Genomic DNA, 27,278 nt, shown 5'->3' on the forward strand with positions numbered 1-27,278 from the left:
AGTGTACTTATAGAGTCAGAGGATGCATTTTCTAGGGAAACAGGGTGAAGTCTGGTATGCGCCTTGCAAAACACCCCTACGGAGTATGGACTTACCTACTTAGCAAACAGAACTTTTACGTGTTTCTTTTGATCTAGGGGCACTGGGATAAAAATTACTGGGGCACCGACGGTGCTGTAAGGCAGGAAAGTTTAGTAACCTCTTTAGGCTCTGAGCTCCTCAAAGGCATCCATTCTTCACCTCCGTATATTTGCTACTTGTCAGAAAGAATTCAGCCCTAAAGTTGGCAAACAGTAGAGCCCAATAAACATTTGTGGAAGGAAGGAAGGAAGGAAGGAAGGAAGGAAGGAAGGAAGGAAGGAAGGAAATTAACGGAACTGAATGTGTCAAGGTAATATTCCCACACACCTCTGCCACTAGCAGCCATTGTGTTTCTGATCCGAACTGTTTTAACAAGCGAGAAATCGTCTCCTCCTTCCCCCCTTAGGAGGCAGGGCTAATCTGATTCACTTTATTATTTTTTTCAAAGTTTTATTTAAATTCTGGTTAGTTAGCATATAGCGTAATATTGATTTACTTTAAAAACCGCTCCGCCGCCTGACCTCTCACCTCTCTGCCACGCCCTTCCTGTTACCACTTTTAGGTGGCTGTAGCTAGCTACATGGTGCCAGGGCAACTTCCAAAAGCCGTCAGCCACTAAACTGAGCTTTGCTTGTGTCTTCGTGAGCACCTGAACTGCAAAATTTATCAGCATTCACGGATGGAGAGCAGGACACTCCCCCCGCCCCCCTTGGCCCTCCATGAGCAAAGAGACATCAAACAAAAGCAGGCCAACACTTACTCGTGGAGTCCTCTTCCTTGGAAACGTGAGGTTTAGGTAGTTATGAGACAGGGAGGATTTGGCCAAGCTGAGGTCAGCATTTTCTCCATAGTTTTTGCCCCAAGAATCTATTCACAAATAAAAATAGGACAGAGATCAGACCCCATCACCACTACCCCAGGACTCAGGGGATGTCATGGCTACAAAGTCCCTCCAAATACTCCCCTTACCCTCAACGAAAGATACAAGTGACCTGGGTGTGGGCCGTGCAGCTCCATCAGTGACCCCCCAGCTACAGGGGCAGACCTTCAGCCTTTCGTGGCACCTGCCACACACACCCACTTACACGCACAGGTCTGGGGGAGTTGGCTCCACTCCTGTTTGGCCCCAAAGCCAGAGGGAAGGTGTGGGCCAGCCCCAGAACAGATGACATCAGTGAGCAGAGCAGCCAGACATTGGCATAGGGCAGAGATGGACCCAGGGCGCACCAAAGCCTCACCCCAAAGCAGGGCCTTACCCACAGGCCTCAGCGGGGTGCCCCGGAAGAGCTCGTAGAACTTGGAGAGGTACATGACCATGCTGAGCTTGTCGGGCTCCTGGGCTGATGCCATCTCCTTGCCTGTGGTCACCGGGGGGATACCAAACTCACGCTCGGCCACGTCAAATGCCAGCTGGTTGTTCTCCACGGCATCGTCTTCATTCAGAGAGTCAAAGTTACTGGAGAATCAAAACAAAGTCAGGTTCAAGGACAGGAGACAGAGATGTGAAGAGCTGAACAAACTTACCCATGAGGAGCATTATGAGGGACACTCTACTGGGTCTCAGTGGCAGGGAGGTGACGAGGGAGCCGGGACCCCAACCCCTGTCCTTGATCACCCCCTTCCTGCTTCCTGCTGCCCTGACCACCCCACTCCCCTCCTCCCCCACCACCCTCTGCTGCCCAGGGAGCCTCCTTCTCACTCAGGGTGGGATTGAATCAGATTTAGGCCAGGACAACATCACTGCTCCTGGGCTGAAACAATGGGAAGATAATTGATACCTGTTTGGAAAACTTATCAGCTACTTTATTTTTAAATAGTTTCTTTACATGCTTATGTGTTTAATTCTAAAAGTAATATAAAAAGAACCAAAGGGTATACAACATATAAAGTAACAAGTGAGTGTCCCATCTCCTTTTTGAGGCAACCTTACTTCCTAAAGTACCAACTGATGACCTTTTGATGGGTTTCCTTTCTGCCTTTTGGATGAATGTACTGGCGGCCGTGTAGCCACTCTGCTGTTGATTTGAATCCAACATCAATTGATGTATTATTGGGCCTTCAACATCACAAAGTGTGTCCAACATGCCCAATGATGCTGCCATTATTGCCAATTTATGGATGAAGAAACAAACTCAGAGAAGGCAAGTGACCTGCCCAGTGTGACACAGCTAATTGGTCTGCATCTTGGATCCAACTCTTTTGGCTGTAAAACTCTTAGACGGGTCCCCAGAATGAGGTCTTGCCCAGAATTGCTCTCTTGTGGGTAGAGCGCCCAGGGGCAGAGGCTCGATTTCCCCAGTGACAAGCATATACACTCAGCCTGGGCTGCTTTTCCTCCTCACATGTTAGGAACACAGGTCACATAAGCTGCTGAGAGTAATCAGCACAAATGGAAAAGAACAAACTTAAGAATAGAAGATACATTTCAAGCCAAGATTCTGCATCTTGCAGAACAGCCCTGGTCCCCCTTGTCTCCAGGGTCCCCCTGGGCCATGCAGGACTCACATCAGCTCAGGCCGGAAGCGGTGGATGATGGCACACAGGGCAAGGCCGCTGCGCCAGGATGTGGTTAGGTCGGTGACACTGACGTGCTGGTAGCCTTCAGTTTGCTGCTGACACCAGGTTAAGAGCTTGCTGGGCCGGATGTCGGACTCTGCAGCAAGGAGAGACACAGTGATGACGGGCTCTGGGGACGTCTCAGCAGCCCCCCTGGGGACAAGGAGGAACAGCACCAAGGCAAGGGCCAAGGGCATGGGTGCAGCCCCGAGGCGCCCTGTCAACAGCATGGCGGGAGTCAGGACGCCTGTTCTCCAGCAGCAGAGTCCCTGGGACCCCCTCTGGCCAGGCGCCGGTCAGAGGCTATATATGAACACAGTGGGGAGGACTGTGTGGACCCTGCCACCATCTCAACGGGTGGGGCAGGCAGGCATGGTGGCAGGTGGCGATGACACCGTGATGCAATGGCAGAGATGTGGGCACCAGGTGGCACGTGAGCAAGTCTACCCCTCGTCTGCCAGGGCAGCGGAACTCGCCCCAGCAAGAGTCCCAGAGGAGGTGTAGCAGCTGCCTGAGGAGTGTCTAGGGACTCGTCAGGCAGAGGAAGGCATTCTGGGAAACAGAAAAGGGCCGTGCCATGGGAAGCATCTAGAAAGGCTGGCTAGGCTGCATGCAATGGCTTGTTATGGGGGCGGCAGCAGTGGGGCGTGGGGCATGAAGGGAAGGAGGGGTGGCCAGTAAGGCTGTGTGCGCCCCACGGCTGGGAGGATGCGGGGTCCAGGCAAGTGACGGAAGCCAGAGAGGCTTTCGGCAGGATGGCGACCTGAGCGAGGCCAGAGGGATCCCATAACTGTCCCCTCGCTCCCCCAGGAAAAGAGGGTAGCATGTGGAGCCTGTTATCTAGCTAGGAGATGAGACCCCCCCACCCTGGAAACAATAGGGAAAGAAAAGCAAGGCCACAGTGAAATAGTTCCCCAGTTTGCTCTCATGTCCAAAGTGCTCCACATATATTAAGTCCTCTCTAACCCATCTGCGGTTGGTGGTGTTGCTGTCCTGCTTTTACAGAGGACGCTGCAGGACAGAGGAGAAGTCTGTGGCCAAGGTCACACAGGTTGTAGCAGTAGAACCTAGTGGGCTGCAGGGCCTGAGCCCCCATGGCCACCCCACCTGCCACCCCAGCAGCCTGGCCAAGGACCCAGTGACTGCTTACCCCGCCTGGAGAGATTCACGGATCTCCTCACTGAGCCCAGCCTCTCGAGAGGCCCCTGGTCCAGCTCCTTAGTGATATACAAATGCTTCACCTGCAAGCAAGCGCTTTGGTTAGTGCTGCCTTTTTTTTGTTTTGTTTTTTTGTTTTTTATTTATTTCCAAGAAAGAGAGAGGGAGGCAGTGTGAGCAGGGGAGGGGCAGAGAGAGAGGGAGACACAGAATCAGAAGACAGACTCCAGGCTCTGAGCTGGCTGTCAGCACAGAGTCCAACGCGGGGCTGGAACCCACGAACCGTGAGATCGTGACCTGAGCCGAAGTCGGACGCTTAACCGACTGAGCCACCCAGGTGCCCCGGGTTAGTGCCGCCTTTAAGGAGACCACACAGCTGCCCACCAGTATCTCCCCAAAAGCCAGTATCAGGGCTGACCCAGCCTCTACCCGGTGTCCACCATCCCTCTTTTCCTCTTTCACTGGAGGCCGTGACCTCCGGCAAGGGAACCCAGGGAACTGGAGACCCGGAGCAGTGAGTCCCACCCAGTTGTCCAGCCAAACATGGGGGGCCTGGGGCACGTGAAAATGTAATGGGCTAACTGTAAGAACATCACACCCTTCCTCGTGCCATTGCCTGAAGACGTTGGCCATTGTGCGTTTCTGAGTCAATGGGAAGGAAGGGGACCATTGGACTGCGAACTGACAGGGCTTGACGGCTGGCTGGGTAGACTCTCTGACACAAGCGTGCTCTGCAACACAGCCTCATGGTGACAATAAACATCAGCACGCATGCAAGATGTGGACTCGGGCACTCTAGTCCTTCCCTGTGGGCTAGACACACGCAGGAAACACACAACTCTAGTCTCCTCCTGCAGCTCTCCTGGGGAGAGAACCGGCCCCACACCCGAGCCAAGAGGCATCAGTGGCTGCAGTCCCAAGGATGTGGCAAAGTTGTTGGGTTTTTTCCTTTTTAAATTAATTAATAAATTCTTAAATTAATTAATTAATTCTTAAATTTACTTCCAAGTTCATTAGCATAGAGTGCAACGATGATTTCAGGAGTAAATGCCAGCGATTCATCCAGAACGTGGCGAGGTTTCAAATGACCGTCCCCCTTCCCCCCCCCCCGCCCCCCCCGCTGCTCGGTGACGGGTGGCTCAGAGGGGGCCCAGGGAAGGACTTACCTGATGGGGCCTGACACAGTTAGAGTTGAGATTTGGGTACCGTGTCCCCGGGTCCAACGTGTACTGCTCAAAGTTCTTGTTGATGTTCTCTGGGGTAGTCTGAGGTAAGAGCCGGTAAAGACTTTCTCTAGGATGAGGCAGAGCCCAGGGGTCAGGGGTTGCTATGACAGCCTTGTCTGCGCCCCCCAGCCCCGCTCTGAAGGGCTCCTTGGATGTGTCTGTATACCCCTTCCCTGCAATGCCTGGCCCTCCTGGCTCCTCGTGGGTCCGCAAAGTGGGGGAGAGTCAAAGGGCTAGAGATGGGGTGGGAGGGGGTCCAGAGGCAGTGACGCAGGCCTCCTTCCCCTGAGCAGAGGGCAGGGACACAAAGCCGGCAGAGAGGGACCTGTGGTTTTGCTATAACCGCCACTCAGCCGCGCCGCAACCTACGGCTGCCCCTTGTGACCACAGGCCTCCACACCCAAGACCAGTGGAGGCCCGGCCCACCAGCCAGCCCTGACTCCTCCCGGCCCTCCAGCTGTCACGGCCACGTGGCCAGCAGCAGGGGTCTGGGCAGAACCCCAGAGGATCTCAGCGGCAGAAGAGGCCGGGGAGGTCAGAAATCCAGCCCCCACGGGAGCACTCTCAGCGCTGCAGGGGAGGCTTCTGCTTAAACCTCTTCTGGCTCTGCAGTGACTGGGCAGTGCTGGGAACCCCATCTTCAGGGCCGTTCCAGATCAGGACTTCCCTGTTGCATTCAGGTCGTTAAGGTCGTGGCCCCCAGAGAAGTCACAGAAGGGTGCAGAGCATGCCAGAGAATGTTTCCCCGGGCACGGTGATGATCAAATCAGGCCACATGCGGGAAAGCAAATGAAAGGGGACAGAGGCCCCAGGTTCATGGCCGGACTCACTCCCTTTCCTGTCTGGTTTTGGAACCAGCCCTGCCCCCAGCCCGAAATGCTGCTGTCGGTACTCACCTTTCGGCCAGCAGCTCCAGGGGATGGGTACCCTGGTCCCAGCTTTTCACCATCCACGCCGTGTCAAAGGCGGCCAGGAAGCCTCGGGCACAGCCTGTGCCCATGGGCCAAAATGGCTGGAGAAGAAAGCATAGAACATTCCCGTTAATTCCCATGACCCCCCACTCTGCTCTCCCATTCTATCCAGCACTCGGGCTTGCCAGGCCCTTGTGAGGCCTGCGCGGGGAGGGGTGACAGGGCAGGCCCCTAGGATTCACCACCAACACGATTAGCTATAGCACAAAGTCCCGTGGAAAGGGTGCTGTATCACAGGAATACCAAAACTGCTTTGGGGCTTTAAAAAGGCACAGGCCAATCCCTACCCTGGGGAGGGTGATGGAAATCAGGGAATGCTTCACAGAAGAATTGCATTTGTGTGGATTTTAAAGGTTGGGTAGGATTCCCATCTTGATCCATGCAGGAACAGCATGGGCAAAGGGGTGGTGGCTGGAAAATGACGGTGCCTGGTGGAAGAGCAGAGGAGGGCAGCAGAGAGAACTCTGAGAAGGGGCGGGGGCGAGTGGCAGATCACAGCCCACACACCACGGGGACCAAGGGCTGGTTCACCAAACTAAGTTGTTGGGTTTTTTAAATTTTTTAATGTTTGTTTATTTTTGAGACGGAGAGAGACAGAGCAAGAGGGGAGGAGGGGCAGAGGAGACACAGAATCTAAAGCAGGCTCCAGGCTCTGAGCTGTCAGCACAGAGCCTGACGCGGGGCTCGAACCCACGAACCCTAAGATCATGACCTGAGGCACCGAAGTCGGACGCTTAACCAACTGAGCCACCCAGACGCCCCTTACCAAGCTAAGTTCTAACTGAACTGTCCCATGGGCACCCAAAGCATGGTCTGGAATCTGACTCTTACTTGGGATAAACATTTTTTTGGTTAGTGCTGAGTTTAAAGCTAAAAATGTAACCATTCTGAAAACATTGAATCTAAGGATCCTTGTGTTTGTCCTTCCCTGGGAAGCATTTTGAGCAGGGAGGCCATGGAGAGAAATGGACTTTGGGACCCCCAACCTTGTGGCCCCAGAGAGAGCTCCCCACGCGAGAAAGAAGTTATGGTCCAGCCGAGGGCGTACATGCTCTGAGGAGGCCCGCCCATGAAGTCCAGAGTAGGGCTGACTGATTTTGTACTTGGACAAAGAGGTCGGCCTGAAGAGGCCAGAGATGGGAGAAGGTAGAATGAGCTCCTCTGGATTTAGTCCAAGGGCAGGTGCAAGCTGGAGGCCAGCCTGGGCCTGGTAGAGTCTGGCCTGCTAGTAAGGCGCCTGACCGTCCCCTGGCTCACGACAGCAGAGGTCGCTGGCCACACCATAAACACAGGGATCTGTCTTCTACCAGGAATGGGGGGTGCTACCTCAAGCAGGCTGTCGCCCACCAGGGCCACGAGTAGCTGGTGTGACTGGCGCTCGCGCACCAAAGCCGCATTCTCGGAGGCGTACATGGAGGTGAAGTCAAACATGGCCACGTCGGGCTGCCCATAATGGTTCATAGCATAGTCTAACGATGGCAGCTGGTAATTGGTGGCGAAATCTGCAGCCTCACGGGCGTAGGAAAGCAGGTTGTCCTGGTTCACATTCTCTGCACACAGCAGCATCTCTGTGTCGATGTAGTCCTGGTTGGGAGAGAACAAGAGCACGCACAGTGTAGCAATCTTCCCCTGTAGAGGTCAAGTGTTCCCACCCGTATCTTTGCAAAAGGACTTGGAATGGGTTTAGACAGTGAGGCTGATCAAAACAAAATCAGGGCCAAAGGAGTCAAGGGGAACCAAATCAGCCATCTGTACAGAGCTGTGATTAAGCATCACACTTGGCTTTGAGCTTCCTGGCATCCAAGGCAAAAGGGAATGTGATATACGGCAAGGCTTTCCTTATCAGAAAGAAAAAAAAAGCATAGAAATTCCTAGGGGAGTCAATTTTTTCCGGCACTAGATTCTAAGAGAACTGTCTCGCATAGGAATTGTGATAAAGGACACAGTGATGCAATGAACAGTTTACTCAACAATGGTCTTGTGGTAAACATGGAAGTAAATTTCATACAGCCGGTTCTTGAGATAACTTTCAGCAAAATTAAAAGACAAAAGAGCAAGTAAGTAATAGTGATTTTATAGCCGACTAAGCTGAGCTAATATGATCCAGAAATACTGTGTTTAGTGGCCAAACAAGACCAGAAAAGAAGTGGGTAGTTGGCATAGCTCTAGAACTTTCTCTGCAGAATCAGTTATCTCTTCTCTGGCCAGGCTGAGGGTTGTTCAGGGCCCTGCTCTGCTCTCACAGTGCTAAGTGCTATGGCCCTGCTGACAGAGGAGGACCCTGGCTCCCAGCACCAGGACACCCATCCAGGAGGGACTCTGGCAGCGACCCGTGGCATGTCTCCCAGGGTCTAATCTGCTCTGCATGAGGTGAAGGAAGGAGAAGACTGTCTTCCCCAAAAGGTGGCAGAGAAAGTGCAGATCCAAGGAGGGGTGGGGCGTGGCGGGAACTGGTGGGGCTATCGAGAGCATCAGGTCACATTCCAGCCCTGCTGCTCAGCCAGTAACTTTGGGCAAGTTATCCAAGTCTTCGGTGTTTCCATTTTCTTATTTGTAAAATGGGAATGACAAAATCCACTTCATACAGTGAGGACCGAAGGAAATTGCACACATAAAACTCCCCAGCCTGATGCCTGGCCTGTGGGAAGAGCCAAGTGAGTGGGAATTTCTGTCCCCCTATAATTCACACTGGCACAAACACAGCATGCGGTGAAGTGGATTCCTGGATGTGCCCCCACCCCCACCCCCCACCCCCCGGGCCCCCGAGGCACCAGTGAGAGCGTTTACAAAGGTCTTAGAAGGCACAGCCCCATCTACAAACTGAGTGACCTACTGTGTCCATTTTCCTAATGGCCATGATTTCAAATACTTCATTCCTGAAATTCTCACATGTTCACACCATACTGCATCACCCGGTTTGCACCCAGCATTGGCCCAAGAGGACTTTGCCAGGTCCCGGCGTTCAGGCTGGAGCCCGATACCCGCCTTTCCTTTCTCATACCTGCTCCTCCAGTCACATGACCTAGTCCCCCCTTAGAAGGGTGGAGACAAGATGGGGAAGGGCAAATGGAGAGGTCTTGAAAATACTCCCTCTTGAAAGCATGCCACAAGCACCCCTGAGGCGGGCTGGGTGACGGGTGAGCGTGGTCACGCCCGGTGCTGGTGTCCCCAACAGGAGTGTGGGGACCTGCAGAGGGAGCAGACCCCCAGGCTGGGCTGGAGTAATAGCCCACCAGGCCCAGGGCTGCTGGGAGGAGCCAGGTGGTCCCAGGTGGTATGGCCGGGGGTCCCAGGTGAGGGGATGGATGCGGCGGCGGGAACACAGGGAGGGGTGGGAACAGGACAAGGGAAAGAAAGGCGGGCCTGGAGAAGTAGTTTGAAATTGAGACGGATGCAGGAGGATGAGGGTGGGCCCCGTATTCCACAGGCACAGGTACTGGAGAGACGCTGCGTCCTAGGCAGAGAGGAGGGGCAGGGGAGAGTGGGGCGGCAAAAAGACTACAAGGCAGGGGATCGGACGGGAAGAATGGTCACCTCAACCTCCCCACCCCCGTGCTGAGCTGGAAAGAGCTGGAAAGAAGGCTGGAGACCAGAAGAGAAGGTCAGGCAACGGCTTTGAATGAGGCTGGGCTCCGCCCTGGGAGACCAGCTGTGATGCTCGCTCGCCCCACGGCCAGCCAGAGCCCGCTGCATCCAGGAGCCCTCGCCTACGTGGCCGTGGGCCAACACAGGGAAGGCCCAGGATGATGGGCCACCCTCCTTGTGAGGGAGAGCAAGATGGACAGAGCTGGGAGCCCAAAGGCGTCGTTTCCTGAGGAGAAACTTCACTCTCCCTTCGGTAGCCATGGAAGGAAGCCCAGAGGTCAGTGGGAATAGATGGGGAAGCAGGACGGCCGGTCATTCAACACACATTCACGTGGCACCTCCGCTGGCCTCCAGGAAGATGCGGCGAGAGGAAACGAGAGAGGACTTGCCACTCCCCTGGGAGCATGACGGCAATGTTAATGGAAGTGGCTCAGGGTAGATGGACCAGCTCCCAGCTATGCAGATGCTACAAGCGCTTGGCAGGACACACGGAGACTCCAGGCCAGAGCTGGGCATCCAGCCCTCTCGTGTCCAGCCTGTGGGCTGGAACTTCTAGATGAGAGTTCCTGCCTTAGACCTAGAGGCCCCTCAGCACCGGCTCAGGAGATGCCCCCGGGCTCTCTGAGGGGGAAGAAAAGCCTTGGTGAGGACACGCTTGGTGAGATCTGCACCCAGATCTTCCCCAGTCCTGATGGGGTGAGTCACACTCGTCCACCTGTGTGAGGACAGAGGCACTGGAGTATGGAGGGGCTCGGACAACTGCCAAAGGGTTGAATCACCATGAGCAACATGTCATGGCCTGGGCCAATGCCCCGGGAGGCCCTGAGCGAATGAGCCACAGTGTCCCACGGGCTGGAGGACTCAGCCAGTGAAATAGGAAACCCACGTCAAATTCTGCCTGACTTCCCATGGCGGGGGGTGGGGGGGGAGTGCTGACAAAAGCCTCCTCAGCCCCTCCTTTGCAAAGCGGTCTGCTGTTCCTGCAGCTCTGGACCCCAAATAGTCCTTCGCTATCTGCCACTGGCCTCTCAACGGAGGAGGCAACTTCGGGAGGGACGCCCGTGGAACGCAGGACAGAAAGGGACACCGCCCCTCCTCCCCTAGATCGGGTCAGCCCTGGGACACCAGATGCCAATGCCCACGGCTCACACATCCGCTGGCTGTGTTCAGTGGGCTTCTTTCAACGTCCGCACCCCGTCATTCACAGCCTCCTGTCTGCAGTCAGGCTCTCAGCAGGGACCTGAGCCGCGTGGAGGAGGCCCAGGGGAGGGCCGGGTTACTAATGCCACCGGGCTGGCTGTCAGCACAAAGTGGTCAGAGGACAGGCACATTCTTCACCGACAAGCAAGAGACCAGTCACCACGCCGCCTAGGCTGTGGGCCGACACCCGGACAGCAGGCTGACCGCGATCCTTATCTCAAGGCGACAACAGGGGCAAAAACAGAGGCTCTGGATGGGTGGAAACCTGCCCAGAACAGCTTCCAGCCCGGGGCCCACCACCCCGTGCGCTCCTTTCTTGCAGTCTTGTACTCGGCTTAAGCATGAAGATGCACAGGCCGGAAGCAGAGGCTAGGAAGTCAGCAGGACCAAAAAGCAGGTGTTCGAACCAGACAGAAATCACACAGGTATCTCCAAACCCCCAATCTGTTCCAGGCACGGGGCCCATTGCTCTGTACCCCCATTCAGACAAAATCCGTTATTCCTGTTCTACAGATACGAAGACCCAAATCCAGAAAAGTTAAGCAGCTTTTAGTCACAGGCCTGAGTTAATCCGTGGCAGAGCCAAGATTCACGTGGAGCCTTTGTGACTGTAAGAGAGGGCTCCCCTCTCCGACACGATGACAAGGGGGCCACGTGTGAGATTCACAAGTGAATTGGTCTCGGTGTCCCACTCGGGGGTCTCCGAATGGCGTGGGACCTCCCAGAAAAGGGAGCAGGCTTGAATGAGACAGGGGGAAGGCAAAGACTTGGTCCATCTCGGGGCACCCGGGTGGCTTAGTCGGTTAAGCGTCTGACTTTCGCTTAGGTCATGATCGCGTGGTTCGTGGGTTCGAGCCCTGCGTCGGGCTCTGTGCTGACTGCCAGCTCAGAGCCTGGAGCCTGTTTCAGAGGCTGTGAACCCCTCTCTCTCTGACCCTCCCCTGCTCACGCTGTCTCTCTCTCTCTCTCTCTCTCCTAGAAATAAATAAAACATTAAAAAAAAAAAAGACTCGGTCCATGTCTTGGCGGTAAAGGCTCACACGAACAACTGGGTGAGGGTGTCGCCCCCCAGCCCCGCCCCTTGCCCCCCACCCCCAGCGCTCTGCAGAAACACCTCTGCCTGTATTGGCTCCTTCACTCAATGCTCACACACCACCAAGCAGAAGGAAAATGGTGGGTGATGGTCGTTCTTGCCTCCCACCTTCCCTCCACTGGGGGCAGGATAGCAGCTTGCTCCCACACTTGCTGGGTCCCAGAGAGAATGACAGTTAGGACGCAGCGGCCAGGCGATACGTACATGAATGATGACACCCTTGTCAAGCAGGCTCTGCTTCTTGGCCGTCATGACAAAATAGTGGGTGCAGTCCTTGTAGTAAACAATGTTCTCCAGATCAATCCCTGCAGAGAGAAGCAGAAGCGGACTCAGTGTTTTTCCCCTCCGTGCCCATTCCATGCCAAGAGCTCTACTTTGCTGCATTACGGGTGCCATTGTTTACCCGCATAGAGTCAAGCTGGACAAGGTTTTAAAACATCCAAGGTTGGGAAAGAGAAAACTGAGTGCTAGAATTTACCCAAGCCCACCCGGCTAGCTTTTATAGTTCCACTAAGACACTGTGTGTTTTTTAAATTGAGATATAATTGATGTAGAATACGGTGTGCATTTAAGGTGTATAATATGTTGATTTGGTATATTTATATATTGCAATATGACTAAAGCGCTTTAAAAAAAAAAAAAACCCTCCAAGTCCTTAGGGGCTGTGGACCAGCACTTCCGAGTTAGAACTAAACACGGCAGAAAGGCCAAGGGCTGTCCACAGCATAGCAGCTAACACCAGCGCCAGGATTTGAACTCCGGACGGTCTGATTCCCAGTCCCACCCACCAGGCCCTCCATGTGGCTGGAGAGTCAAAGAGCGGTGTCAATTCTCCCAAGACGGTGCTCAGGCCGTGTTTCTCCCATTCCTGTGTGTGCAGGGAAAATCCAGGTGCCCTGGAAGGAACGAGTCAGGTTGGAGGGCTGGGTTTTGCACTTTGCACTTTCCAGCCATTGCAAAAACACTCGATAGACTAGGTTTCTGAGTTTAAAACAGAGCTGTAGCCCCTGGCCCAAGCAGGCATCGGTGTCACCGGAGAACTTAGAAATGCGCATGATCAGAGCCCCACGTTGGACCCACTAAGTCAGAAACTCTGCCGGTAGGGCCAGCAATCTGCACTTTGACAAGCCCGACAGGTGATTCGGATGCACTGGCAAATTTGAGAAGCACTGGCTTAGCTTCTTCGGAGAGAAAGAAACAGACCCATCACAACTTATCAGCAGTCGGCACAGAGGTATGCTGGGCAACCAGGGGAACCCGTTTATTACCGTTAAATAGGAAACAGCCATCAATGCAGAGGGCTCCCCTGAGAATCAGAGGAAATTCAGCATTGTCATTATGTAAGGGTCACTGTGGAACAATGGCCAAAGATGACCGTCACAGCGACACATAAAGGAAACGCACGAGACATGTGGAAACACACCCTCAGTGTCCTGTCATAATTCATATTTGGTGGTTTATTGAAGTATTTATCTTCTTGGTTTTTGAGAGGAAGGGAGGATTGGACAATTCTTAAATCATTCAGAACATAATATGCTGAATAAAAACACTCTACAGAGAACAAAGTGAGGGTTGGTGCGGGGGGAGAGGAATGGGGAAAATGGGTGATGGGCACTGAGGAAGGCACTTACTGGGATGAGCACTGGGTATTGTATGTAAGTGGTGAATCATGGGAATCTACTCCTGAAGTTGAGTACACTGTATACACTGTATGTTAGCGAACTTGACAATGAAGTATATTTAGAAAAAAAAAGAAATAAAACATAAAATCCTAAAAAAAAAAAAAAAAAAAAACAACGAACCAAAACAAAAAACCCACTCTAATAAAATCATGCTACTGTGGCAAAACTCAAGAGAATCGCCCAACGGGCACACATCATAGTGGCCAGTGAGCAGCACAGTCTAGCTCAATAAGGAATCCCATTCCTAGAAAACTAACTTGAAATATTCCCAGGGAGCAGTTTTACCTGTAACAGTACATAACCGAAAGGCCAGCATACTTTTTTCTGTAAAGGGCAGATGGTAAATATTTCGGATTTGCAGGCCATTGGGATCCACAAACCCTTCACAGCCACAGGCAGCAACGTCAACAAATGGGCATGACTGTGTCCCAATACACTTGGATTTATGGGCACTGAAACTGGAATTTCATGTAACTTTCAATTTGTTGCAAAATATTCTTCTTTTGCTTTTTCAGCCATTCAAAAATATTAAAACCATTCTTAGCTGGAAGGCGATACAAACACATGTAGCCAACCATAGTTTGCCGGCCTCCAATGTAAATGCTTAGGCGGTGATGGTGCATCTACTTAATGAGCTATTCTGCAGCCTGCAAAATTGACCATGAGGAAGACCTGGCTGCAATGTGGACAATATTTAAAATGGGATGCTGGAGGATAAAATCCGAATCACAAGGGGCATTGACACTGATAAGAGCTAGAGTCCTGCAAAAGGTGCGGGTGGACAATTACTGAAAAGAAGTATATGAACATGAGAACGGTTTCTGTACTAGGTGATGCTGGGTGTGGATGATTTATTTCTGGTGTGAAAATTTTATTCAGCATTGCTGTTACACTGCCTTTTGAGGAGAAATACAGATTTTAAAATCAGGCTAAAAGAAAAATCGGGGATTTACGTCATCAGCAGCAGGTTTCATCCCTCTTCCCCTTCCCTGTGCTGTATTTCCCTCCACCATCTTTCTGACCACCTTGCATGCTCGTTGTTTCTTGACAGTCTCTCCCAGCAGACTATAAGCTCCAAGACAGGGGACTTGTTTTGCCCACCGCTCCTTCTCAGGCCCTTGAGCAACATCTGGCACTCAGAAGGCAGTCAATAAATATTTGTGGAGTAAATGAATGGGTATCTTCTTTCCCCAAGGCCCACGGCTGGGGAACAACTAATGCCCTCGGGTGAGTACATGTTCCCTGGGCATCCCTGGACGTCCCTTATGGGGAAAGGCAGCTGGCACACTGCACAAAAGGACCTGCACTTCATAGGCCAGCCCCCCTGTGTTAGGATGGTTGTCCCTCACTGGACAATGAGCCACTTGGGGAGGAGACCACGTCAACCTCAACTCTGTATCTCATGATACTGAAGAGCAGCACATAATGGGCACTGAGTAAATCCATCTTTATCCATTTTCATGTACAATATCCAGAACTTTCTCTCAAGAATTGCTCTGGTCCCTGAAGGAATCCTGCCAATTTCTATCCTAAGAAGTCTGTGCTTCCACTTGATCAGAGTGAGTCTCCCAATCCCCAAACCTGGGAAGCCCAGCGTGGATGATGGCCTGGTTTGGAGAAAGGTGAAGGTCCCACCTGTTTCTTCTTTAAGGTCCTGAAAAAACTTCTGGTTGAAGATGAAAGCCACACCGCTAATCTCTTCCACCTTGGCCTCGGCTGTGCTGTTTCTGTTTATGAAGTTGGCGGTGATCGCAATAGCCAACTTCCCACGGAATTCTTTTCTTCGGAACCCTGCATGGGGAGAAGAGAAAAAGGGAGTCTTTCTTCTGGATTTGGTGTGAAAACTGAAAAAGATTACTGAGGAAGCTATTCTCGGCTGCCTCATGGGCCTCTGAAACCAGAATTTTGCATCTCTAGAGAATAGGAGCAGCGGAAATGCCAAGGTCTGTACCCAAGGAAGAAACACATCACCAGAGGCCTAACTCAGTGGGATTCTTTCCTTTCCTGAAATCTACAGGACCAATTATTCTGGTTAGGCTTCTACAAACAAAAGGCTAAAGTGACCTTCCCATAGTCAGTTGGAGAGCACATCCTTTGAAAGATTTGTCAGGCACTGTTGCTAGGTACACTCATGACACATGCACTTTGAACTTCTACGATTAAAACTACATTGTTAGCATTCTTCATGTTTTCCCCCTTTGAAAAGTAGGATTATGAGACTGAATTCCTGTGGGATGGGGATTTGAAACTTTTTAAAAAAATTTTTTTAATGTTATTTATTTTTGAGACGGACTGTGAGTGAGCAGGGGAGGGAGGGAGAGAAAGGGGGAGAGAGAGAGAGAGAGAGACAGACAGACAGACAGACAGACAGACAGAATCTAAAGCAGGCTCCAGGCTCCTAGCTGTCACCACAGAGCCTGATGCGGGGCCTGAACCCACGAACTGTGAGATCATGGCCTGCGTCAAAGTCAGAGGCTTAACTGACCTGGGCATCCCAGGTGCCCCTGTGGGATGGGGATTTTAACAAATTTTCTATTTCCGGTCTCCAGTGACTGGCACTTAGTCCACACTCAATAATACAGAATATGTAGAAAATCTTAACTTGCAATTGATTTAGTACAGTGATTCCTTGGGGCGCTTATAAGTGTCAATGGTTTACATTAAATTGCTTTTTAATGGCGGTGACTTAGAGGACCCCAAGCAGGTGGTCAGACTTCATTCTTCTGCCACACCCCTTTCTTTCTAGCATCTGGCTCTCCCACAATCCCCAATTTTCCCTCCGCCCCAGACACTGTTGTTTACTTTGTTTAACTCAAGGCACTCATCACATAGACAAGGCTCCCTGGACATGACTTTGTCTTCAGTCTCCTCTGAGAACTCCCCCCACGTTTGCTCACCATATACTCAAACTTCGTGCTGATTCTCAGACTTCTTTGTCAAGGAAAGAGTTTCCTTTAACTGGAAACCTTGGGTTTTTATCTCAGTGCCTCCTCTTTTAAGTCATTCTTCATTAGACTTTTATCAAAATGGCCAGAAATGGCCATTATTGTCTAGTCTAATATTTCTTAACTAGGAGTGACCTTGGCCCCCAGTTAAGCAATGTGTGGAGACATTCCTGGTTGCTACAGCTCGGAGGTGCTACTGGTGTCTAGCAGGGAGAGGCTAAGCATCCTACTGTGCACAGGACAAAAAATGATCTGGCCCCACATGCCAAGAGTGCCAATATGGAAAAACCCTGCAGTAGTCTACCTATTCAGTGCTAGGCTGCCTAAATGGCTCTCCTCCTCCTCACCTTTCTCTTCCTGTCCATGAAATGCCAAACTATACTCAGGCAAGGTGCGGGTTTTGGATTTGCAATTATTCAGACTTACAGTTTTATCAAACCATCTAAATAGCCCTATAGATTCTAACAGCACAGGTTAGCAGCTTAAAAAATCTTGGTCAGATATTGGTTATTGACTGCACGGATGGGGCACATGTAGGGATGGAGGAGAAAAGGGAGGCGTAGGAGTGGGGAAAGGCCCCTGGTGGCCCCGCAGGTGGGTAGGGCCCAGCTAAGCAGACCACGTGTCCAAAGCCTCCAACATCGACCCTCATTCAGGGAGTGCCTTCAGTCCTCAGAGGAGATGCCCTCTCGGTCAGACCTCTGCAGCCTGTAGCCCTTGAGCAGGGCAAGCTTGAAGAGCAGATCCAGTCCCCAGTCTAAGAGATGCCATGTGGGACCATTTTGTCCACCATCTGTAGTCTCACACTGATACAGTTAGTGCAAATTTGTACAACCTACACACTGATTACTCTCTGGGGGAGGGGGAGGTGACTGAAGGCATTTCTGGCAGTGGTGCTCCTCTCCCAACCTGACTAGCTCTTACTCCAAGGAAACATGTGATGTTGCCAACTTCAGAACTCAGAGAAGCATGCTTTTGCGCCTTGACAGTCTGGGAGAAACAGATCTTACTGCCCAGCAGGGAGTGGGCTGAAAAGTTACAAAAAGAGACGGGCTCCTTCTTCTGGAGCATTACATGTGACAGTGGAAGAATGCCACTAATAGTTTAAGAATGGTTGTCGTAGATGAGGGAAGTATGAGAGTTCTTAATACCATGGATTACACATTGACACGTGCTCAGTAAATGGATGTTGACTTTTAACTTCTATGGCACTTTATCTCTATAAAATATTTTTACATAGGAGTCCTTTCCTAGCCCTCAAAACAATGCTCTGGGAAGATTCTATTATCTACATTTTATGGTGGGGAAACTGAGGTTCAGAGACAATTAAATGATAGTCTTCTAAATGCTCAGCCTCAGGCACAGCAGGACAGTCTGCCCTTCTGTGAAGGCCCCATCCAGCTTTCACACCTGCCATGTTGCTTTTCTGCACTGCCCCCTCCCCCCATTCCCATACCCCCTTCCTCAGCTCCAAGAACAGTCTTCACCTTCCAGTGTGTTCCTGCGGCCATCGGCGCCAATGATGACATCAAACTCAAAGTCCGACAGAGGGTGGTCTGCAGGGAGAAATTCTGCCCGCCAGCCGATTTCTGCCAGGACAGAAAAATGACTTGAGTTGGCAGAGGAAGGTGGGAGGCCCCTCCGTGTTGGCCAGGAAAAATGGATAATACCACTAGGTGTAGGCACCCCATGAGCTGCCAGAGGAAAAACCCACAGTCATCCCAACTCATACTCTCATCTGGACTCCTTCTGGCTTTAATATCAGCTCAATCTGGGACAAGGTAAACCAGCGGCACCAACCCTATGCCTGATGTAACTGGTTTCTATACAGGTTGGGAGTCTATCCTCAATGATTCTGAAATTAGTCTCAATTCAACCTTATTTTTCTCAGTGTATTCTTCATAGTCTCTTCATCTTCCTTTATATTCCTCCTTGCCCTCCCACTGCTAACCAGACCCAAAGGATGTGCAGGAAGTAGAAAGCAGTTTGAATTTGCACTTCATTATGGTCAGAATGCTGTGTTGGGCAGAACACAGCTTTCCATGAGAACATTTTCAGGTAAAATCTTGCTGGTCACCCATAATTGGGATTTAACGTGCACCAGAGGTTTGATAAAGGTTAAGGCACACAAGTCTCTGAAAGTTAAATAGCAAACGCCGTACTTAGGTCATCGGGAGGCTACAAAAGCCACCTAAACACTTCTTCTAAATTCTCAAATATCCTGGGTCCAGGACAGGGGAAGTCAGAATTGAACAAGCACATGGAGCTCTGAGGTCTCTGACATGAAGCTGCCCAAACTGAAGGTCCTGCCTCAGCAGAAGACTCTAATATTAAGTAAGATGCAGAGGCATTAGGAACAAACTCTGTCCATGGTTTGTGTAAGATATCAGCATTTACATAAACATATTAAAAGGAGAAAGGGAAACATTACTATATAATCAGACACCCACAGTGGGCAAATTTTGTGGTTTGTAAGTTATACTTTTATTTAGTAAGGCTTAAAAATATGACATGCAAAATTATATCATGAGCACTTACTTCATATTTTCTCTAGAAGCTTCACATTATTTTTAACTGGATTTTAAAATATCATATGGGTACAAAATATCCACATAACTGTGTGTATTCCCACACAGCTTGAAGAACATAGGAATGAACTTTACCAAACAATCGAATCTAGGTCTTCTAACCTCATTACTTATTACTTCATTTGTCAAAGTACTGCTTCCTAGTGGCAGGGTAACCAAATTACAGGTTTAATGACTTAATCAATTCCCCGGGGTGGGGAGAAGAGCAAAACAATTCCCCGGGGTGGTAGGTAGCACTGGTCCACAAAGGTAAAATATCCTTGATGGAATTATACCAAACAGCACCCAACAAGAATAACTCTTATAGAAACATCCTCTGAGAGCTACAAATGCGATTTCCATTTTGCAATATCGGATTTCTAGATATGAAAGGAAAAGTATACTGTACTTTGATTTTCTTGATCTTCAGGAGGCTCTAGAACCTTAACAAACTCCACATTCACATGGATTTCAACGCCCAGCATCAGGGCCACCTTGAATAGGATTAGCTGTAACTGACGAATACCTATTAGAAAGGAAGAGGGAAAGAGAAGTGTCAGTAGTAATGCTTGAGTATCTCCTGCCTACAGGGTACTATATAATCATTGCTCAGTGATCTCTGAGCATAGCCATGTACCAACCCAACCATGATCACTACCAAGAACTAATTATGCGCCAACCACTTGGTGTTTTCTTATTGTGACCCTTTAGGATAATTTCCCATTTAATAGATAAGAAAGTGAGGGTCAGTGAGGTGAAGTGACTTGCTCAATGTGACATAGCAGCAAAACTAGAATGTGGACCCAGACCCAATTCCTATGCTGTGCTCTAGTTTTTAGATAATGCCATTATAATGGAGGCTCTTTCTTTCCTGCCTCTTTCCTGAGATGGGGTATGAGTTTGACAAAGTAAAGATGGGAAGAGGAGTAGACAGAGAGAGTGAATGGCCACAAGTTAAGTCCGTGATAAAATGGCTCATTTCGTGGGGCACTAGGTCTAAGCTCTTAGCCATCCAGGGTCAGGGTTGGGTGGGGAATTCTCCCTTTAGAACTGGGCTTATTTCACCTCCTACCCACCTTTCTAAACTCTCCCAATAAGGGTCACCTCCTTTCTCTACCTTGGTACTGCCATTCAGCACACGCGAGTATGCCTCTAAATATTTTTCTGTAGAGCAAGAAACTTTCTGTGGGTTTCTCTGTATTTATTGGGCTTTGTTCATTGAACACTTACTGAGCATCCACAATGGGCCAGGTGCCATGGTAGGCACAAGAGATATGGAACTCGCTCTAGAGGAGGAAACACATGTAAACAGACTGGCTCAGACCATGGTGGTTGGGGGCAGGGGAGCGGCAGAACAGGGTCTGAGCTGCATTCCCGGAAGCCGGGAGAATACCAGATCCCCACAGACAGATTAAGGATTACAAAGAGGCCCTTGGGAGTTAGGAGTCTTCCTGGGGGTGGAAATCTCTGTGGAAATCTCTTTGGCAGCATGGTGGGGGAAAAGTCAGATCACTAAGGAAGGAGGCATGAATAGACGCATAGACAAAGTCTATATCCTCCCTTTCTTGAAATAGAAAAAGGTAAAGGAAATAACAGAGGGTTGGGGGGGGCAGGAAACCATGAGGGAGAGAGGGGAGCTGAGCAGCTAGGTCTGCCTCCCACATGGGGCAAGAGGAAGGAATGGGTACTGGGGTGGAGGCGAGTGCAGGAGGAAAGAGGGGGCTGGGACTTAGGAGTGCCGCCAGTGGCTTCTCTCCCCCAGAGCACAGGAGGAAGGCCATCTGCTCGAAGGAGGCGGCTGTGGTGGAGGTTTGGAGCAGCAGCCTGGGGACTGGAGGAGGATGCTGACACAGGACCGTGGAGAATTGCTGAGCAGTGTTGAGGGCTGGGGCGTCACTGGGGCTGGAGGCCACGGTCGGTCTGGAAGGAAGCCAATCAGCTGGGGCTCAAAGAACCCAACCCCCCTCCTGCCTGGAAACAGGCCTGGTCTCTTCTTATCATTTCAAGTTTCCTAATCCATCCTGTTCCAGCACACAGTAGGCATTCAATAAATTCTCCCAGCCTCCCTTCTCATGGGCACTTGAACTGCTCTTGGCAATGAGCGCCCTGAATGTCAGAAAATGGGATCCAGAGTCCTGCCAGTGTTTTCGCATACTGGGACTTTTCTGAGAATGAGGGGTTAAATGGGAGCCCCACCAATGGGGCAGAGAGGGGCTCCTGGTCCATAGGGAAGGCAGCCCAACAGACTGAGGCCCTCATGAGGACCTCTGGTGCCCAGTTCTGCCTCTCAGGAGGGCTTGATGAGAAAGTGGTGCTCAATGTCATCATCATAAGTCAGTAACCAACATAAATTCTTCTGTGGGTGGTAGGGAATACCCTGAAAGCTGACACTGCGGCCTTATGGGCAAATCCAAATTTCTTTCCAATAGACAACTGGAATTTTCTCATCCCAGAGTGGGAATAAAGTGTGGGGCCACTGCCCATCGGTCCTCCTGTATTTGTGACTAAATTACACCCTACGTGGTTGACCGTCGTCTCTAGTCATTCCTCTGAGCCCCACGCCCTTTCCCATTACCTCCTGTCCTCATAAGAACATGGCTCTTGGGGTTCTCCTCCCACCCACTGGTTGAGAGACTGAACCCTGAAGTCGGGGACCCTGACTGCCTCTTGCTCATGCTACACCAGTGGATGCAAGTACTTCCTACATGCCTACTACTTGCCACGCACAGTGAGAAGCACATCACAAACTTGACCTCACCTAATCCTTGTCCTGGTTAGCAGACATTAATCACATGTGTGGGAGACAAAACTTGGGGCTTGAAGAAGGTTAAGGAAATTGACCCAAGTCACGCAGCAAATGGGCAAGATCGATTTGGGACCCAGATCTGTTCAAACCCTTGAACTCTCCCCATATACTAATCTCCCTGACTTTTACGGGTCACAGTCTTATACACACAATGGCTAAAGACCTCCTCCCTGCTAAGCATGAAAGGAAATCTCCTATAGCTGTAAGTTCTCCTACAGCTGGTCTGCACACGTCTTACCTGGAGAGACCCAGGCCTGAGTAATGCGGAGCAGAAGGGCCTCAGTACTCACCTTGCCCTACCTGAGCGTGCTAAGGGTACAGGGCTGGTCCAGGGCCTGGAATCCATGTTCTCGCCTTCCCCTCCTTGTCTGGATGAATGCCAATCAGGATGCCCTCTCTCTTTTTAAAACTCAAGGACACTTGGTACAGGATATGCCGATTGTGTCATTCCTCTGTTCTAAATCCCGCCATGGCTTCCCCCAGTACCACCACACAACATCTAAGAGGCCACTTAATAGTTTTGCACGCCTTCCCTCTTCTGAACTCCTCCAGCAAGTCTGACTACTCTATTAAAGTGCAGTTTATTGTTGACAAGATCGGTGAGCTCTTTGTGAGTGCAGACTGTATCACTTGCCTCTGTTTCTGTGTCTTATATTTAATTCATTCAACAGAAGCTTACTGAACATCTACTATGTGTCAAGAATGCTTTTATACCCTGGAGATACTCTGGTGAACAAGACATGCTTACCATTCAGTAGGGCATACCCAGCACTGAGCCAGCACAAGGCACAAAGCAGGCCCTTCATGAAATGTCTGCCAGGTGAATGCATGGATCCCCCAGGGACTTGTAAGCTGGAACATCCTGGAGACTCCTTAGTGTGGAGAAATGTGTCCCACCCAGGGTCAGCCCCCTCCAGAATGGGGTGCCACCATTGGCTCTACTCACTGATGTGGTCAATGGAGCCAGCGCAGAACTTCCCGTAGAATTTCTTGGCTCCCAGGCCCCGCAGGTCATGGATGGTGAAAGGCCAGAGGTGCAACACATTGTTCCTGGAGAAGGTGTCCCTCTTCTCCACCACAACTACTTTGGCCCCTAGGTAGGCAAGTTCAATGGCAGTGCGCAAACCACATGGTCCTCCCCCAACGATGAGACACTGCAGAGGTAAAAGAGAGACACTCAGTGATCTCTAGCATTGTGGACCCAAACTCCTAATCATGAGCTAACTGATCCACTCAAATCAACCTGAAAGTACAAACCAAACACCTCTTAGGACCTGCCATTCATCCACATAAGGTACATTACCTATGGGCCTAACCAGGCACTGTGCCAAACCCTATGAAGGACACAGAAGTATAAGGACTTGGGGGGGGGGGGGGGGAGACACAGACACACTTGAGGTTCTGAGTCAGACTGAACTGGGCTTAAACCCCACCTCTCGCATTTGATACCTTAGCTTCCTCATCTGTTAATGGGTCTATTGCTCTTTCCTTGGAGAATTATTGAAAATAAGATTCCATCAAAAAAGCTTCTGGTGCATCTGTGACCTTGGATTAGGCAACGATTTCTTAGATGTGATACCAAAAGCATAAGCAACAAAAGAAGAAAATAAACCGGACTTTACTCCTAAAAGCTTTTGTGCTTCAAAGGCCATCATAAAAGCATCAAAAGACAGGCCCCCAAATATCTGCAAATCATCTATCTTGTAAGGGCCTAATATCCAAAATAGATACAGAATTTTACAACTCAACAATAAAAAAAGACAAATAACCCAATGAAGGAACAGGAGGTAATCTGAATAGAAACTTTTTCAAAGAGGATATACACATGGCCAACAAGCACATTAAAAGATGCTCAACATCATTATCCATCAAGGAAATGCAAATCAAAGCCACAACGAGATGCCACTTCATACCCACTAAGATGACTATAATCAAAAAGTCAGATAAAAACAAGTGTTGGTGAAGAGGCGGAGAAATTGAAACCCACATACATTACTGGCAGGCATGTAAAATGGTACAGATGCTTTGGAACAGTCTGGCAGGTCCTCAAAAAGTTAAACATAGAGTTGCCATATGAACCAGCAATTCTATTCCTATGTTTATACCCAAGAGAAGTAAAAGCATATGTCCACACAAAAATGTGTCTACGAATATTCATGACAGGATTATCTATTAGAGCCAAAAATGAGAAACAACCAAAATGTCTATCAGTTGATGTGGTCTATTGATACAATGGCTTATTCAACTATAAAAAGGAATAAAGTACTGATATGTGGAGGAACCTTGAAAATGTCATGCTAAACAAAAGAAATCAGACACAAAGGGACACATATCTATGATTCCACTTATATAAAGTGTCCAGAGTAGGCAAATCCAGGGAGACAGAGAGTGGATTAGTGGCTGCCTGGGAATGGGGGTAGGGTGGGGAATGACCCATAAGGGGTATGCGGTTTCTTTCCATGGTGGTAAGATATTTGAGAATTCGATAGTTGTGGTGCTTGCACAACTCTGTGACTATATTAAAACCATTGAATTACATATTTTAAAAGGGTGAATGATACGGTATGCGAGTCATATCTTAATAAAATGCTTGCATGAGAAGAAAAAACACATGGTATGGAGCTGGGTACACACTAGTGGAGACTGTTATTCCCATCGCTGAGCCCAGTCCGTGTCGTCGTTTTTTTGTTTATTTTTTTTTTAAATGTTTTATTTATTTCTAGGAGAGAGAGACACAGAGTGAGCAGAGGAGGGTCAGAGAGAGAGGGAGTCACAGCCTCTGAAACAGGCTCCAGGCTCCGAGCTGGCAGTCAGCACAGAGCCCGACGCAGGGCTCGAACCCATGAACCGCGAGAACATGACCTAAGCGAAAGTCGGACGCTTAGCCGACTAAGCCACCCAGGCGCCCCCCAGTCCGTGTCTTCTAGGGACTCGGAGTCTAGTGGCAAACTCCGACTTGCGGAATAAGTAACCAGAGCCCTCTGCAGTGAGTTCTACTGGGGGCCCAGAAAAGGAAAGGCTAACCCTGCCCGAGAAGCTGGACAAGACTACACGGAGCAGCTCTGTAACAGTGACCTTCCTCCCCACCATCGCCACCATCCAGCCTACATCTGTTGAACACTCACTACATGCCAAACATTCCATTTAAGTGCTTTGTGTGTTTTAGGTTTTCGTCTTCACAACCAACTGGAGAGGAAAAAACTATTGTCATCCTCATTTCACAGTTGGGAAAACAAGGTACAATGCAGCTAGGTAATTGGCCCATGGCTTCCCAGATCCAGAGGGACAGTGTCGGGATGCAAACCCAGGTGGTCTCACTCCCGAGCCCATCAGGCTGTACTACTACTCCTGTACTCCTTCTACCAGGAATAAAAAGAAAGAACATTTCAGCAGAGGGAGCCATCCATTCAGAGAGAAAGAAGGTCTTTAAGGTGGGTAGAGAAGGGTACTTTGAGGGAAGGGAAAGGAAGGCGAGAGGAGAGATGAGTCAGTCTGGAGCCAGCTGCTAAGGGTCTGAAACACCAAGTGAAGAGTATGGCCTCGGTCCTGCAGGCTGTGGTAAGCGGAGGTGACAGGACAGGATTCTACACAAGTCCCACACTAGGTTTCAATGGACGCCGCAGTGTTGAACAGGACCAGGGTCCTTCCCCAAGGAAGCTACAGCCTATTAGGAGAGAAGGGACAACATGTAATGATCCCATTGTTTACACTGGGCAAAAGTCCTTCTATTTAAACAAAATCATGTGAGAAGTGCCAGCACTGTCTAAAGAGAGAGGAAAACGGCAGTGTTTTGGCTGAGAGAGTCAGAGACCCCTGTGTAGCACCCTGCCCTGCCCCCCAGCAGCCCCTGAAACACCTTCAAGAGTCCACCTGGAGCGGGGGGTGGGTGGGTGGGATAAATAATTGCAGACACCCAGCAAGGCAACAGGGAAAGAGATCTGTCCCCACACCTCACTGCTCAACATGTCAGAGGCATCTGGAAACTTTCCTTCTGCTCAGGATCAAACCTTATCTTTGGAAAATGCACTTCCCTTCCCCTAGCAAATATTCCATCATCCAGTTATCACTCATCTGGGGCCTCTGGGGTCTCAAAGGGAAAGTGCAAACAAGCATATCACAAACTCCCACACCATAATCAGCGCGGCTCACCAGCTGGAACCTTCCAGAGAGTCTGTAGAAACCCTATTAGGGGAAATGAAGTCACCACTGAGATACGACTCACTCCAGAGATGTCGGGGAATGGGTATGCAAATCCGTTTGCTTCCTTTCTGGTTAGAGCAGACCGGGGAGAGGCACCAGCCCCACTCCTTATCTCACACCCCAAACAGCTCCTCTGGCTTGACTTGGCCAGACCATGACGGGCATTTCAAAGTAAGATTCCGAACCCTGAGACGCTGAGGTCGGCTTTGGGGTTAAGCCTGGATTCACTGCATTTCTTTGCCGTTAGTGCATCTTTTCCTGTTTGCTGAGTCCTGTCGCTCCAGGGCCAGGGATTGTGCGAGGGGAGGAGGAGGTGGGGGGCGGGGGGTGGAGATGGGCAGGAGGAGGAGGAGGAGGGGAGCTCTCCTGCACCCTTCTATCCACCAGGCCTGACCCAGCACCACTCCCAGAGCAAGGCAGGAGATCCCTTTCCCACCAGTGGGGGCGCTGCTGTGCATTTTTCATGCAAACAGTAGCCAGTGTACAGTTTCTCACCCTCCCAGCTAAACCTGAAATCCTGCTGGCAAAAGCTTAGTTTTCTCACCACTCTGGGTCCCCAGCATGTACTTTGGGCCTGAAAATTCAGAGACGCCAGTGATACTGTAATGTAAAGTCAAAGCAAATACCAACAGGCCTAATTATATAAAGGGAGAAAATTCGGTGCAGATGTTATCAAGACAGGAGAGAAGGCCTGTTGGCAGGGGCCCGGTCGGTTCCTCTCGGAACAGGCTTGTTATGATTAACATGGGAACTTAGAGTTCTGACCAGAGGCTGCAAAGTGCAGCTGCCCCAGACCCGGGCAGAGGACAGGAGAGAAGGAGGCTTCCCCGGCATGCCTGCAGGTGATGCTCTCCATGTTGGGTGTGGTGCAAAAAGACCCCAATGCAAAGGCTTGTGAGAACTCAGTCCGGCAGACTCTCCACATTTCCCAGACCCATCTGGGCTCTCACTGCTGAGGACATGTTGCCGAGGAAAGAAAACTTTTCATCAGGACTCAGCCCAGAGGCCTTCCTTGAACCCCCAAATTACACTGTACATTCCATCCACAGGGTCCATCCTTAATGTTACCCCAGAACAAGGCTCTGTGTCTTATAGTGATCTGCATCTGTTTCCCAGGCCAGCGTGAGTGCTCCTCAAAATCTCTCCCTGTGTCCCCTGCACTTGTGTTACTCTCAGAGCCCAGTACACGGCTTGGCACACGGGCAGCC

The 27,278-nt window shown here is 50.4% G+C and overlaps 1 protein-coding gene across 6 annotated transcripts in view; it reads right to left on the bottom strand.

The window, feature by feature from the left end:
- Positions 1-27,278, bottom strand: part of MICAL2 (microtubule associated monooxygenase, calponin and LIM domain containing 2) — a 141,612-nt gene that overhangs the window by 33,895 nt on the left and 80,439 nt on the right. For all 6 annotated transcript variants that reach the window (XM_039240879.1, XM_039240882.1, XM_039240881.1 and 3 more), the window contains 12 exons: positions 22,817-23,024; positions 19,474-19,590; positions 17,985-18,086; positions 15,188-15,343; positions 12,075-12,175; positions 7,319-7,576; positions 5,918-6,033; positions 4,962-5,088; positions 3,788-3,878; positions 2,587-2,734; positions 1,338-1,537; positions 842-948 (listed from right to left, as the gene is read on the bottom strand). In XM_039240879.1, the coding sequence (XP_039096810.1) occupies positions 842-948; positions 1,338-1,537; positions 2,587-2,734; positions 3,788-3,878; positions 4,962-5,088; positions 5,918-6,033; positions 7,319-7,576; positions 12,075-12,175; positions 15,188-15,343; positions 17,985-18,086; positions 19,474-19,590; positions 22,817-23,024 (1,731 nt within the window). The remainder of the gene's footprint in view (positions 1-841; positions 949-1,337; positions 1,538-2,586; positions 2,735-3,787; positions 3,879-4,961; positions 5,089-5,917; positions 6,034-7,318; positions 7,577-12,074; positions 12,176-15,187; positions 15,344-17,984; positions 18,087-19,473; positions 19,591-22,816; positions 23,025-27,278) is intronic.

Source organism: Hyaena hyaena, unplaced genomic scaffold (assembly GCF_003009895.1).
Source record: "Hyaena hyaena isolate Hyena2069 unplaced genomic scaffold, ASM300989v1 scaffold_183, whole genome shotgun sequence".
Classification (NCBI taxonomy): Eukaryota; Metazoa; Chordata; class Mammalia; order Carnivora; family Hyaenidae; genus Hyaena; species Hyaena hyaena.